At 41.3% G+C, this 15,837-nt stretch overlaps 1 protein-coding gene across 1 annotated transcript; it reads left to right on the top strand.

Moving 5' to 3' along the window:
- Positions 1–12,921: 12,921 nt before the first annotated feature.
- On the top strand, positions 12,922–15,413 carry LOC307043531 (proteasome subunit beta type-3-like). Its single transcript, XM_079688031.1, has 4 exons — positions 12,922–13,075; positions 14,150–14,334; positions 14,692–14,799; positions 14,901–15,413. The coding sequence occupies exons 1-4, from the start codon at positions 13,073–13,075 to the stop codon at positions 15,118–15,120; spliced, it is 516 nt and encodes a 171-aa protein (XP_079544157.1). The 5' UTR covers positions 12,922–13,072; the 3' UTR covers positions 15,121–15,413.
- The last annotated feature ends 424 nt before the right edge of the window (positions 15,414–15,837 follow it).

Genomic DNA, 15,837 nt, shown 5'->3' with positions numbered 1-15,837 from the left:
GAATGGCTGCGTTTTAGGCAGCTAAGGAATAGCTTCACTTCAAATGTCAAAAGTGCAAAGTCGAAGTACTATTTGTCAGTTACCACAGAAAACCTAAATAATCCTAGGAAATTTTGGAAAGCCATAAAATCGATATCCACCGGTGATATCCGTAATGAGCTACCTCCGTGCCTTACCACAGCATCTGGCACTATATTGGACAGGGCCTCTATGCTAAATTGCTTTAATGAGCATTTTGTGTCCTGTGGTTCTCTGTTTGATTCTGTTTCTAACTCTGCTTCTGTGAACACCCCAATCCGTGACTCTGAACAATGTGGTCTGGAAAACCCTTTCAGTTTTACTCCTTTTACTGTCAATGCTGTTCATGAAGCCTTATCTAAGCTAGATCCTAAGAAACCGGCCGGCCCGGACAGCGTAGAACCTTTCTTTTTAAAGATAGCTGCAGATTGTATTGCTCTTCCTCTTACTACTCTTTTTAACCTCTCCCTCAACACAAATGCAATTCCAAAAGTATGGAAGTCAGCTTATGTCTTGCCTTTGCTAAAAGGAGGGGAGGCAACTATATTAAATAATTATTGGCCAATCTCAAAATTGTCAGTTCTGGCGAAGGTGCTCGAACGCGTAGTGAGTGAACAGGTAAAGGAGTTTTTATGTAAAAATGATATCCTGTCTAAACATCAGTCAGGCTTCAGAAAGCAACATAGCACCATCACTGCGACAATGAAAGTGGTGAATGACATTACGAGTATTTTAGATAATAAGCAGAGTTGTGCAGCTCTATTTATTGACCTTTCCAAAGCATTTGACACCGTTGATCATCACATTTTGAAGCAGAGGCTACTCAGTATTGGCATATCCAGCCATGCGGTGGAGGGGTTTGTGAACTACCTCTCTGAAAGGTCCCAATGTGTTCACTTTGATGGGCTGTCTTCTGAGTGGTTAAACATTGCTAATGGTGTTCCTCAAGGTTCTGTTTTAGGTCCACTTTTATTCTCTATATACAGGACTGTCTCAGAAAATTAGAATATTGTGATAAAGTTCTTTATTTTCTGTAATGCAATTAAAAAAACAAAAATGTCATACATTCTGGATTCATTACAAATCAACTGAAATATTGCAAGCCTTTTATTATTTTAATATTGCTGATTATGGCATACAGCTTAAGAAAACTCAAAAATCCTATCTCAAAAAATTAGAATAGTTCCTCAGACCAAGTAAAAAAAAAAGATTTATAACAGCAAAACAAAATCAAACATTTGAAAATGTCCATTAATGCACTCAGTACTTGGTTGGGAATCCTTTTGCACGGATTACTGCATCAATGCGGCGTGGCATGGAGGCAATCAGCCTGTGGCATTGCTGAGGTGTTATGGATGCCCAGGATGCTTCAATAGCGGCCTTTAGCTCATTAGCATTGTTGGGTCTGGTGTCTTTCAGCTTCTTCTTCACAATACCCCACATATTCTCTATGGGGTTCAGGTCAGGGGAATTTGCAGGCCAATCGAGGACAGTAATGCCATGGTCAGTACACCAGTTACTGGTGGTTTTGGCACTGTGGGCAGGTGCCAGATCATGCTGGAAAATGAATTCCTCATCTCCATAGAGCTTTTCAGCAGACGGAAGCATGTAGTGCTCTAAAATCTCTTGGTACACAGCTGCATTTACTCTGGGCTTGATGAAACACAGTGGACCAACACCAGCAGCTGACATGGCTCCCCAAACCATCGCTGACTGTGGGAACTTCACACTGGATTTCAAGCAACTTGGATTTTGCTCCTCTCCAGCCTTTCTCCAGACTCTGGCGCCTTGACTTCCAAATGAAATACAAAACTTGCTTTCGTCTGAAAAGAGGACTTTGGACCACTGTGCAACTGTCCAGTGCTTCTTTTCCTTAGCCCAAGTCAGACGCCTCTTCCGTTGTCTTGAGTTCAGAAGTGGCTTGACTATGGGAATACGGCTATTGTAGCCCATTTCCCGGACACGTCTGTGAACAGTGACTTTTGATACCTGGACTCCAGCTTCAGTCCACTGTCTTTGAAGCTCCCCCAAATTCTGGAAGCAACTCTTCTTCACAATGCTGTTAAGGCTGCGGTCATCTCTCTTGGTTGTGCAGCGTTTCCTGCCACATTTCCCCCTTCCAACAGACTTTTTGTGGATGTGCTTTGAAACTGCACTCTGTGAACAGCTTGCTCTTTGAGAAATTTCTTTTTGTGTCTTACCCTCCTGATGGAGGGTGTCAATGACGGTCCTCTGGACAGCAGTCAGATCAGCAGTCTTCCCCATACTTGTGATTTAGTTTACTGAACCAAGCTGAGTGTTTTTCAAGGCTCAGGAAACCCTTGCAGGTGTTTCGAGTTAATTAGACGATTCAAGTGATTCGTTGAACACCCTACTAGTATACTTTTTCATGATATTCTAATATTTAGAGATAGGATATTTGAGTTTTCTTAAGCTGTATGCCATAATCAGCAATATTAAAATAATAAAAGGCTTGCAATATTTCAGTTGATTTGTAATGAATCCAGAATGTATGACATTTTTGTTTTTTTAATTGCATTACAGAAAATAAAGAACTTTATCACAATATTCTAATTTTCTGAGACAGTCCTGTATATCAACAGTTTAGGTGAAGATGTGGATGAAGCGACTTTACATTTTTATGCGGATGATACCGTGATGTATTGTGCAGGTCCCTCCATTAAGGAGGCTGATGTTAAATTACAGGCTGTTTTTAACATTATTCAGACTCATCTCGCTGAGCTTAAGCTTCTTTTAAATGTTGATAAAACCAAGGTAATTCTCTTTTCTAAAGCTAAAAAGACACCAGAGCCTGTTTTAGATATTCTTACTATGCAAGGACAAGTACTCAAAGTGGTTACCTGTTATAAATACCTAGGTATCTGGCTTGATGATTGTCTTACTTTTAAACGTCAGCTCATTAATCTGCTTAAAGGGTTAGACTAGGTTTCTTTTTCAGAAACAAGTCCTGTTTCTCATTTGAAGCCAGGAAAAGGCTAGTCACTGTGACCTTTTTCCCTGTTGTTACGTCCCGTCCCCCTACCAAGCAGTAGTGGCTCGTGGGAAGACCCGCAACATAAAAACAACCACGCCAAACACAGAATTTTGTTAACGACGGGCATTTATTGGTAGCACAGCCATAACTCATATGCATGCCTACCGGCAGAAATGAACCAAGTCTGGAGGACAGCGTAAAACAAAAAAAAGAAGAAGGGGGCCTGGGCCAGCCACACCATGGGCCGTAGGACCCAGACTTCCCTCCTCAACCTAGAGGTCCAAGCACAGCCTACTGGGAAGGAAACAAAGCCGCGAAAAAACCTATGCTAATATCCTCCAGAGTTCACACAATAAAATACAGCATAAATATGTATATCCACACGAGGCGAGAGGAAAACCACGGTCGTCATCCCTCGGTTTCAAGGCGGGAAAAGAGAGACCTCTTCTCTGGACTATGGTGATTTGATCTATATGAATGCACCTGCCCATTGCCTGGAAAAGTTAGATGTCAAAGCACTTACTCATCACTGTACCCTGTATGCCAGGGCGGGTCCGCCTTCACTAACTGTACGGAGGCTCAGTCATTGGTACATGTTCATCTATAAAGCCATGTTGGGTAAACTACCTTTTTATATCTGCTCTCTGATCTCTCGACGAATTGAAAGTACTTATTGCCTGAAATCTCATGATGTTGTTTTATTAAATGTGCCAAGTGCTAGGACTGTCTTAGGGAAGAAAGCTTTTAGTTGTGCAGCTCCACTAAATTGGTCTGCAAACATGTTTAAAACTGAGCACTTTGGTTCCCCTGCTTCATTTTAAAACTCGGCTGGGTGACATGCTGTTTGATACTCATGGTACCTGTCACAATGTAAATAGAGTTTGTAAACTGTACCCTGTACATTATGTTGAATGTCATCCTTATTGTTGTTCTGTTGTTTTTATGTTACATGTGTAACTAATGTCCTGCAGGTCACCCTTGAAAAAGAGATCTTTTGATCTCAAGGGGCTTTCACCTGGTTAAATAAAGGCTACAAACAAGCTATTGTGCCACTTCTCCCCAATTCGGAATGTGACTGTATCAGAGAAGAGGTAGGCCTATGTCTAAAGAAATGTCATTTGCAATAGAACTGTACCAGATATTTCCATACAACTACTGGTTAGTGTTCAATAGCACCCTAGACAATTCATTAATGGTATATTTTTTAGGAATTTCTGTTTTTCTAATAAGTGAGAGAAAAGTGAAGGAGTCCTACGTTCCTATCACCAAAAGTACACTTTCCGTCTAAACTAAAGCTAAGTTTACAGGACTATAATTCAGTATTTTTTTAGTTAAATAATTGTCTGACTATTTGGTGATGTAGGACAGCCACCTGGTCCATACCTCAGCAAATCTGAAGAGGATAAGAGAGGTCACTCTCAAGTTATGGGCTTTTTTGTCACCTTTGCCATATTCGGCCTTGTCTAATTTGGCTCTTTTCAGGGATTGGGGTAGTTCTAAAGAACAACCCAAAAAACATTTTTTCCCCCAAAATAAAATTTGACAACAATCAATTTCATTAATGGGAGACCCTAAAGATAAGAAAAATCATTGTTGTCATTTGTTCTACCTCGGGTAGGGGTATCTCAAAATCTGAGGGCCCTTCCTGCCAGACTATTACAGGGGTTCCCAAAGTGGGGGGTCGCGATTCCCCGGGGGGTCGCGAGACCCCGAGTGGGTGTCGCGAGATGATTACAAAATTAAAATTAAAAAAAAAAAAATTATTAAAAAAAATTGATAATTTTTTTTTATATATTTTTTTTTTATTATTATTATTATTAATAACGTTTGCGTATAATTTTTTTTCTTTGACAATCCACTAGCGCAGTGTTTCTCAAACTTTTTCTTTTTTTTCTTAAATTAATTCACTATTAGACTTATTGGATATGTATTGATAGCTAGTACGGTTCTCACGTAGTCGCAGCCAGTGTTGGATGTAACGCGTTACAAAAGTAACGGAGATTGCACATTTGCCTCTGACTTCCTGGCACTTCCGGACTGCTTCGATTTTGAACTGCATGTCCATGATCCCACCCATGCCAAAGGCCACACTCTGGATTTGGAATGTACCACTGGCACGACTGCATCCCACGTGCAGTGCCTCAACCTGGCTGTCTCCGACCATCATGCCATCCTGTTCACTGTGCCTATCGCCCTCCCCAGACAGCTTGTACTGCGGACAATCACCTACAGGAGCTTAAAATCAGTGAGCGCACCAGCCATAACCAGCCTCATAGCTAGCCACCTGGCCTCCGATCCCCCTGACACCTCGGTTGACGGCCTGGTAGCCCAGTATAACACTGCTCTCTCCCAGAGTCTCGACTCACTTGCTCCCCTCATTACTCCTTCAACCACTCAGCCCCCTGGTTCACCACCAGTCTTCGTCCCATGAAAGCCTCTGGCCGCCAACTGGAGCGGCTCCAAAGAAAATCTGGCCTCACAGGCGTATAGAGAGTATGTCAAATCTTATAAGGATGCTCTCTCAAAAGCTAAGGCACACTACTACTCCTCACTCATCGGTAACCAGCGACACCACCCCCGTATGCTCTTCTCCACCATAAACCGCCTACTCCGCCCAATTGACCCCCCCAACTCAACAGACGCCCCCGAGCTTTGCACCAGGTTCCTTGACTTCTTCGAGCACAAAGTCAACTCCATCCACCAGGAACTCCAGGCCTCTGCCCCCTCCCATCCACATGCCACACCACCTCCAGTCACTGTTTGCTCAACTCAACACCTGCCTCAATGTTGTCTCTCCTCCTTTGCACTAGTGTTAATTTCGTCAGCAATTTTTTTATTTAGTTTTAGTCTTAGTCCTGTGTTAAATTTCCTTTTTAGTTTTAGTCATATTTAGTCACCTTCATCCTGTTTTTATTTAGTCAAGATTTAGTCAACTAAAAGTCTGAGCATTTTAGTCTTATTTTAGTCAAAGAAAACTAATTATTTTAGTCTACTTTTTGTCAATGAAAACTGTTGTGTCTTTTTTAGTCATCAGATTATACTGTATAGAACATTTCAGTAAAACTAGTCTAGCCAAAACCAATAATTTGTCATTTTAGTCAAACTTATTTCACAATAAGATTATATCTTGTCCTTATTTGATGAAAAACACAGGTTGAATGATTAAGAAAGCAGCTTTGCAGAGAGTATCTGGTCAGGTTTGTGGTGTTTTTACCAGCTGTGTTATGGCCACATTGCTTCCCTTAAAACAATGTAGCCTATTCGCTTTCTTTCTCCGCCTCATTGTAGTGAAAATGGGCCCAAATATCACACTGTTTCTTTCTCCCAAGCAGTGGTGGCTTTAGACTTTTTCGTTGTCAGTCATTTTGATGGACAGGATCGTAACATTTCCGTCATAATCCATTATTACCCGTCGAGTGCACAATTTATCAGTCACTCGCGCTGACGGGTGGGTATTCGGTTAACGCGAGTGCGACCACTGCTCCCAAGCCCTGTTGTTGCCATTTTATTTTATGTTAAATAAGGTTAGTTAGACCATGAGTTAGACCCGAGTCTTCCAGACAGTTCATATTGTGCCGCTGCCCGGTGTAATTCAAATGTACCGCCGCACGCAGCACAGACACATAGCTGCTGCCCAGCCGCAGCACCGCAAATGGAACTGCTGGGAGAAAAACTGACTATCAGAGATGTAACGTTATCTTTGATAATATTTCGTCTCATCATTTTTCGTCAACGAAAGTAAAGAGAGATGTTGGCATAGTTTTTATTTAGTAAACTACATTTTCGTCTCGTCACTTTTCATCAACGATATCGCATGATGATTTCGTTACAGTTATTGTTTACTATTTACTATCTCGTCATCGTCTCGTTTCCGACATGGAAAAAAAGGTTGTTGACGAACATGTTTCGTCATAGTTTTAGTCAACAAAATTAACACTACTTTGCACGAGTGGATGCCAAACAGGTTACCAAACTTGTCTCAAAAGCTAAGGCTACAACCTGCTCCTTCGACCCCATGCCCTCTGCCCTAGTCAAAACTTGCCTACCCATCCTCTGCTCCACCATTGTTAAAATTATCAACTCCTCCCTGGAATAAGGCAAGGTTCCCGCCGTCCTCAAGATAGCAGCTGTTACCCCCATCGTCAAAAAACGTGGTCTCGACCCCGAGGACCCCAGCAACTTCCGGCCGATCTCCAACCTTCCTTTTCTTAGCAAGATCATTGAAAGAGCAGTTGCTGCCCAACTCCACAATCATATGTCCGACCATGAGCTCTACGAACCCTTCCAATCAGGCTTCAGATCCAACAACAGCACAGAGACGGCCCTTATTGAAATAACCAATGACCTCCTCATAGCCGCCGATTCAGGCCTCGTCAGCATCCTTATCCTCCTGTACATCTCCGCCGCTTTCGACACAGTTTCCCACACTATCCTACTCAACTGCCTATCCCTCTACCTTGGCCTCTCTGGTACAGCCCTCTCCTGGTTCCATTCCTCTCCAAAAGGCAACAGTTTGTGACCATCGGAAAATCCAGCTCTCCCCCAGCCCCTGTCAACCAAGGTGTGCCGCAAGGTTCGGTGCTCGTCCTCCTTCTATTTAACATCTAAATGCTCCCCCTCTGTGAAATCATCCGCCAACATGGTCTCAACTTCCAATCCTATGCCGACGACACCCAACTCTACATCAGTACCAATCCATCCTCCCAGCTACCCCCACTGTCACTAGTCAACTGCCTCCGCGACATCCAAGTCTGGATGTCAAAAAATCTACTTAAACTCAACAATAACAAAACCGAGCTCATGGTTGTGGCCCCAAAAACACTGCTTCGGAAGGTTGGAGTTCTGCTCCTCTCCGTCGATGGCGGCTCCATCCACCCTTCCCCTGAGGTTCGCAGCCTGGGCGTCACTCTGGACTCTAGCCTCACCTTCAACTCCCACATCAGGTCAACTGTCAAAACTGCATTTTTTCACCTACGAAACATCTCCAGACTGCGGCCCTCTCTCCCCGACCCCGTTGCAGAAATATTAATTCGTACCTTCATCTCCTCTCGTCTGGACTACTGCAATGGAGTTCTGTTCTCCTGCTAACCTACAAATCTCTCCACTACCTAGCCCCTCCATACATCTCTGGCCTCCTTCAGCCCTACACCCCTTCTCGTCACCTGCGGTCCTCCGACAAAAGGATGCTCTCCATCCAGCGCTCCAAGCTGAAAACATTTGGCAACAGAGCCTTCAGTGTTGCAGCCCCCACCCTCTGGAATTCCCTCCCCTCTGCAATCAGGAATGCAGACTCTCCGGACACCTTCAAAAAACACCTCAAACGCCATCTGTTCATTCCGTAATAAAAAAAATAAAATAAACTTTATTGGAATTTTGCAAGCATTACACTCTTTTCATACATTCAATTAGTGCAAAAAAGATTGTTCAGTATAATTTTCATAAAAAGGTAAAAAAGAAAAGGAAAAATACAACAACAAACTAGACAGAAATAAAATACATATAAAAGGAGATAAGTAGGTTCTGTTTCAGCTCGGATCAGTGGGGAATTCTTTCAGAATATTAAATAATATGTCTCGCGATGTTGGTTAATTCTTAAAAAACTAAAAAACACTTAATTACGGGTTAAAATGTGTTGTAACGTGTGTTACTGATGATTGTAACGGGTATTATATTACCCACATTTCATTAGTAATGAGTTACATTACTGCGTACAGCAAAAAGTATTACATTATTGCAGTGTTGTAGTCAAATCACCAGTTCACGAGTCCAAGTCACTCTCGAGCAGTGTTGGGACTAACGCGTCACAAAGTAACGTGTTACTGTAACGCCGTTATTTTTGTCAGTAACTAGTACTCTAACGCGTTATTTTTTTTAATTCAGTAACTCAGTTACCGTTACTACATGGTGCGTTACTCCGTTATTTTTTTAATATAGTCTCGGCTCCCAGACGTTGGTGAGCGGCGCCAACAGCGAGGCGAACAGAGATGAGAACTGTACTTAAGTACAGTCAGTGGCGGCACCAGGGTATGGCTGGGGTAGGCTACAGCCATACCAAGAAATGGCTTAGCCCTACCTTAGCCCGACCATGAAAAAGTATGTTAAAGTGAGCATGTTGTTAACACGGATTGCGAAAATCTACCGGTCGTGTCCACAACACACAAACTGATCCTGCTGTAACAACAAGTGCACGTTACTGACGCAATATGGTTGATACCATTCGGGCTTATGCTAGAGGGGTGCAAGGAATAGTCTAAGTAGTGGGGTAGTTTTATACACTAGGTGTGGAAATTATTTCGCGTTATAATATCAGCGCGGCCGCGGTCAGATCAAAATGCCTCCGAATGCAATTTGAATAGACCTACAGCCAATCAGAGCAACGAAACGTTGGGTCTGCTCAGAGTCATAGAGATATAAGATTTCTCTCTAGGGATCTGGGTCTTGTAAATATGTTCGTTATTCTCGCGTCCAGGAGAGAAGCTTTAAAATGAGACTAAATGGAGTCTCTGAGAAGATTCAAATGGGATACTTTAATTAAAAAAGGCGCGGTAGTGTTACAGACAGAATATTGTTCAGGCAGAAAACAGCTGTGATCTGGCTCTCATGAGCAAGAGAAGAGGGCGAATCCCTCGTCCGGTGCTGCTATATATATCCTCTGCTGGCTCCTCCCCGCCAGCCGGCTCGCCCCGTCTCTAATGTCCGTTGTTGCATTTAAACAGAGGATTGGTACTTTTCACATTCAATATATGCTTAACCCGCCTTTTCTCCTCATATTCTCTTTCATCACTTTTCATGTAACACATTCTAAACGCTGTAATCAATACTCCAAAATATACAGAAAATACTTCACGGCTGGTTTGGTTTCCGGATGTTGTCACATGCTACTCTTGTCTGTAAACAATAACGTATTCAAATAAACTGTACTTTCATTTAATATTCAGCATGGTAGTATCTCGACATCTATAGTTGTAGTGTTAAATCAGTAGGTTTCGGTTTGCACCACTCCATGTCATTTCGCTACTCAATTCACCTCTTTAGGAAATCGTATATTAGCCACATGCTAAATGCTAAACCTAGATGAAGGATTTTCAGAATAAAAGCTTAACTGCTTGTGCAGAAGAATTTCTGGTTTTTCAGTATAAAAGAGCGTTTAAACTGACGGTATGTTTAAACTACATTATACCATCAAAACATTGATTTTAATTTCTAACAGTCATGCATTACTGATACGTCACGTTCACAGTGAAAAGTCCCCAAACTCGCGCCGAGTAAATTGCAGACAGACAGCAGAACTTCTAGGATTAATTGTGATATAGTGTGTATGTCATTACATTACAAATACTGACTTGAGAACCACCACTGTATGGGTTAGCCCTACCATAGATTACCCAACAAAAATAATCTGGCGCCGCCACCGGCTGGGACTAAGCTAGTAGCCTACCTAAAACCAAAGACCCAGACTCATCCGACGCCACTCCAGCAAGAGTGACTCTGCTAAGCAACAGCGGCTGGATTTTAACCGAGGGACTGCCAGCCAGGGAAAAGTTGATAATGAAGAAACACACTCCTCAATGTCAGTTTCGGTGATTTATTGACAAGGATGACGACACCCTAAAACAGAATAATGCAGCAAGATAAGCTGACAAAGTATTACATCCATGCAATTCAATCAACACAAATATATACCACGAAACAGAGTATAGTAGTATAATAGTATAATATATATATAGTATAATATATGGTATAATATAATAGTGGAAACAGTCTTACATGAATGAGTGGACGAACGTCTCAACTCGAGGCGGAGTGCATGAACAATGTTTGAACTAAAAATGGCCGCTCGGCACTTCCGGGTCAGAGCACGGCATAACCGGGCAGCGACAGCAGTGACACTGCCCTCTAGTGGCCGGCGATAAACTCTTCAGATAAAGCCATTGCCAGGTATGTTGTAGAACACATGCAGGATATTTCTACTATTTCTATTGCTATTTCTTGATCAACAGATTGTATTATTCTCCAATGCAATAACAGTACTGAAATGAAGGCTATAAGGGCATTAATGGGAGCCCCTTTTTTAAGTAACTAATACGTTACTGCTCATAGTAACGCGTTACTTTTCGGTGGGAGTTATTGGCAAAGTGACTGCGTTACTTTTGAAATGAAGTAACTAGTAATGGTAACTAGTTACTGGTTTTCAGTAACTAGCACTATTCCATCTGTGCACAAACTTATCTCGTGCCCTCATTGGTCATGTGCGTGTTCGTGTGTGTTGGAGGAGGGACTGTAAGAAAGTCTGAAGGAAGAGGCATATTTGTTCCGGTTGTGTATTTTCAAATTCTAGCGCACTCGAGCTGGTTTCTCCATTCTTACCTACCCTACCTTTAACTCTTTTTAGGGTGCAGCAATATGTTTTATTTATTTCAAAGTGGGCCCATTTTAATTTTTTTTTTTTCCTTCAAATGTGCAGATGACTCCTCAAGTGCTGTGTTTAATTTATTTTAAAGTAGGCCTGTGTATTATTTCTAATTCTCCTTATAGGAGTTCTTTGTTTCTTATTAGAGGTTAACAGTTTTATATAATGTAATAAATAGCCTAATAAATGCAAAAAAATAATAGTTTTTGTCTGATATAACAATAAATACAACTTTATTAGCTATCAAGCTATGAAATAGGTTTTGCGGCTCCAGACAAAAAAATGTTTTGGAAAAAGGAGCAAAATGGCTCTTTTGGTCAAAAAGGTTGCAGACCCCTGTACTAATCTGTCTATTGAACTGCTGTGAAGCGACTTTGGCTACAATTCTTGTAATAGGTGCTATACAAATATATATATATATATATATATAAATATACAAATATAAAGCTTATTACTAATATTAATATTATTATTATTATTATTATTGTAAATGACCTTTAATATGTCTAACTATATTTTAAATTACCTTTTAGAGAAGTGATTATATTTGTATGCCAATATTTTCCCATGGTAAAGCTTCCGTTTTGCACTTTTATTTTGATAGTAATAAGATTGGGACTCTTATTTTGAAGGAACTTTTACCGGTTAAATCGGTTTACTAATTAAGATTTAGCCCCAGAAAGCACATGGCTACTTAGCATGCAAAATGACGTAATTCTGCATATTAAGTAGCCATGTGCTTTGTGTTATCGGCTGAATCTTTATTTATTGATTAGATCACGTTACTCTGATGATAGTGTTCAAGACAGCCTATATGTCTGAACTCGATCCTTTACGGAGCCTTTTCTTCAATATTGTTTCCACATAAATAGCATTTTGCGCTGCTCTTTTCCAATGTGGAAGCAGAATGTGTGAAAGCATACAGCACGATGCGGGGTGTGTCTCTAGACATCTCTAGACTGGAATAGCGGGGCCCAATCCGTGAACTGCCTCAGAGGTGCACATGCCAGGAGGACATCAGACTCCAGAGAAAACTTGCTCGAGTCCGAGTCCAAGTCAGAGCGTCAATGTACAAGTCGAGTCCGAGTCATTGTGGGGGGGGGGGGAATTCACGAGTCCGAGTCCAAGTCAGTGTCAATGTACAAGTCGAGTCCGAGTCATGGGGGGGGGGGGGAATTCACGAGTCCGAGTCCAAGTCAGCGTACACGAGAATTCACGAGTCCAAGTCCGAGTCGCGTCAATCAGTGTCCGAGTCGAGTCACGAGTCCCGAAAATTGGCACTCGAGTCCGAGTCCAGGACTCTCGAGTACTCCATCTCTGCATTACTGTAACTCCGTTACTTTTGTAATGTGTTACACCCAACACTGCCCATAACACACACTTGCTGTGCCCTCACCAGATTTGACAAACGCCTCTGCTAGCAAGCTAGCTAGCTACCCAGCAAGGACAGCTTGCAGTAACAATACAGACTGCTCAATAGCTTGGTTTCAGTCACGTGACTTCTATGACGCGCGAAATTCAAGTGGAGGTCAGGAAGTGAAAACGCAATCATTCGTCAACGCAGGAATCATGGAGGACACCGACTATGTCAAACAATTAAATGAACCTGCACGCCGCAGATATCGTGAAAAAATCACAACACACTCACAATGGTAAGAGCACCAGACATTAGATCACATGCCAATGTATTTTTAGGTAAATGGTCAAATGTAACTAGTATTTAAGGGTAACAGTTACAACAGTTACAACAGTTACTAAGCTAATGTTGGTAGCCAGCTAGCTTATAGACTTCTCCATCCTGCTTAAACTTAGCAAATATTCAATGAAAACATATTTTAAGTTTGGGGTTGCAAGTAACTTCAATCTCACAACTCTAAACGTTTCAATATATTCAATGTTGTAGTTAATTATACAAAACATTTCATTGTGATGGTAGCCGGGGCATAGCTGCAATGCTAAATAACTAGCTTACCTAGCTGCACACGAGCTAACGTTGTGTCTTGTAGGCTAACTTAACTGTTACAATCATTCCCCGAATTCACTTCAATGGCATTATGATTCAATAAATCCGGTTCACTTAAAGGGCTGATGTTGCGTTTGGGTCAACATCAGCTAACGTTTGGTTAATTAGACATTGCTAGTTTGGTTAGCTAAAGCTTCAACCTACTAAGCTAGTCAGCAATTTGTTAATGTGAGTCCACTGACAGCAGACAACTGCAACAACTTCAACAACCCAGCAACGAGGTTTCACTACATCATTACATTTAAACATGTATAACGCGGGATAATAAAGACTTTGGTTCAATAATAATGTTCTACAACTACACTTTTTATTTTATCTTACTTTTATTCCTTTTGATCGTTGAAATGATTTTAGATGAACGTTATGCTCCATGTTTACACATTTGGGTGGTTGGAAATAACCCTGAGTCATGTTTTTGGTCCTTAAATGAAATACATAGATTTCAGTCATTTATTTTGAGGACAACATTATTCAGTATCTTATTTGCATGTTGCAAATCATACATATTCTTAGGATATTCTTTACATGTTATGCTGTATAGAAGGGCCTCAACTTAAACTTAATTTTTATTTCAATGAATGTGCTTAAAAATGAGCTTTATGTTTAAATAGTTTGATTTGTCTCTTTAATCAGTTGTTTGATCTATCAATGGTTTAAGCTCTGACTAACTTAACTCTTCTTACGTTTCTCCTTCTTCATCCAGTCTATTATGTCCTATAACGGAGGGGCCGTCATGGCCATGCGAGGGAAGAACTGTGTGGCGATAGCAGCGGACCGGAGGTTTGGCATCCAGGCTCAGATGGTCACCACAGACTTCCAGAAGATTTTCCCCATGGGAGATAAGCTGTATATTGGGCTGGCAGGACTGGCCACTGATTTTCAGACAGTGTGAGTGTGTAGACCTCCACCTTGTTCTCTCAAAGTGGCTAAACAGTTGTGAACACCAGGGTACTATGATGACAGGATTGATTTACAACTCTATAAAGCTAAAACTCTCAGATCTAGACTAAGTAAGACTTCTCATTTAGAGAAAGCCTGGAGTGTCAAGTACAATACTACACCTATAATGTTTATACCAACAACAAAAGTGTTGTAGTTGAATAGTATTACTATGCATTCTAATAAATAGGGGAGAAAACGTTATTAGAAATTCTGCTATCCATAGCTTTGAAATAAGTTAGATTTGTATGACTGAATTCAATGTAAATATCTGAGGATTGATGGACGTCTTTGCCTTGTGTGTAGATCCCAGAGGCTTAAATTCAGACTGAACCTGTACGAGCTGAAGGAGGGTCGCCAGATCAAGCCCAAGACCTTCATGAGCATGGTGTCCAACCTGTTGTACGAGAAGAGGTGAGTGCACTGAACTTAATATAGACCCATGTCCACATTTAAGCTGCTTAGAGTAGGCACAAATACCTGCATAAATGGTAAATATGTCATGCTCTCATCAGGTTTGGGCCATACTACATCGAGCCTGTGATCGCCGGAATAGATCCAAAAACCTCCGAACCATTCATCTGCTCCTTGGATCTGATTGGCTGCCCCATGGTGACAGAAGACTTTGTTGTGAGCGGAAGTTGTGGTTCTCTCCTTGTGGCATTATTATTTGCACAGTGGCAGCTCTTTAACCTGCATTACAGCACCTTCGTATTCACTGACCACACTCACTAGAGGAAGTAGGGCTGTGTGATATATTGCTATTGTAAAAAAGATGTTTACTGAAAAGATTAAATGATACTAAGAAGACTGAATAATACATGGTTTCTTATTTACATTTACAATAACCCTCAATGGCCATACATGGGAGCGTCACCAGACCAATTGTCATCTCTAGAATATTGTTGAATGAATTAAGCCTGAATGTAGATGAAAGTTGTATATTGATTAGGGCTACACAATTTACAACACACAAAAAGATGATTACTGAAAAGACTTGAACACAAGATGTTTGAACACAAAAAGATGTTTACTGAAAAGATTAAATGATACTGAATAATACATGGTTTCTTATTTACAAGACTACAGCTCCATGACTTTATTCCAATGGGATGACAGACACTGACAGATTAGACAAGGCACAGCAAATAACCCCAATCTTGTCAATTAATGCTAGTGCCTCACCTGGTTTTGTTAGCATGTGCTCTATGGGCACAGCCCTGCTTTGCAGAATCTGATATTTTCTTCTGACTAATCCTATGACTCTTTCGACATGAATACGCAAATTAGCTATTTTTCTTGTCTCTTCCACCTCGTATGCTGACAGCTGACTTTTCCCCCTGGTGAATGCAGGCATCTTTAGTGAAGCACAATAAAATCCCACACTATCGCCAATATCGAACCCACGGTCTGCTAGGACAATATCTCCAGGTAACAGGATTTTTAGGAGCC

This window comes from Notothenia rossii (genome assembly GCF_949606895.1).
Source record: "Notothenia rossii genome assembly, chromosome: 6".
In the NCBI taxonomy this organism is placed as follows: domain Eukaryota; kingdom Metazoa; phylum Chordata; class Actinopteri; order Perciformes; family Nototheniidae; genus Notothenia; species Notothenia rossii.
Note: the sequence above shows the minus strand (reverse complement) of the source record. Positions and strands in the feature narration are given on the sequence as shown.

Excerpts from the sequence above, each read along its gene's own strand:
- LOC307043531 (XM_079688031.1), top strand. Across the intron at positions 14,335-14,691 it reads GCCACTGATTTTCAGACAGT|ATCCCAGAGGCTTAAATTCA; the intron begins GTGAGTGTGTAG and ends CCTTGTGTGTAG. Across the intron at positions 14,800-14,900 it reads AACCTGTTGTACGAGAAGAG|GTTTGGGCCATACTACATCG; the intron begins GTGAGTGCACTG and ends TGCTCTCATCAG.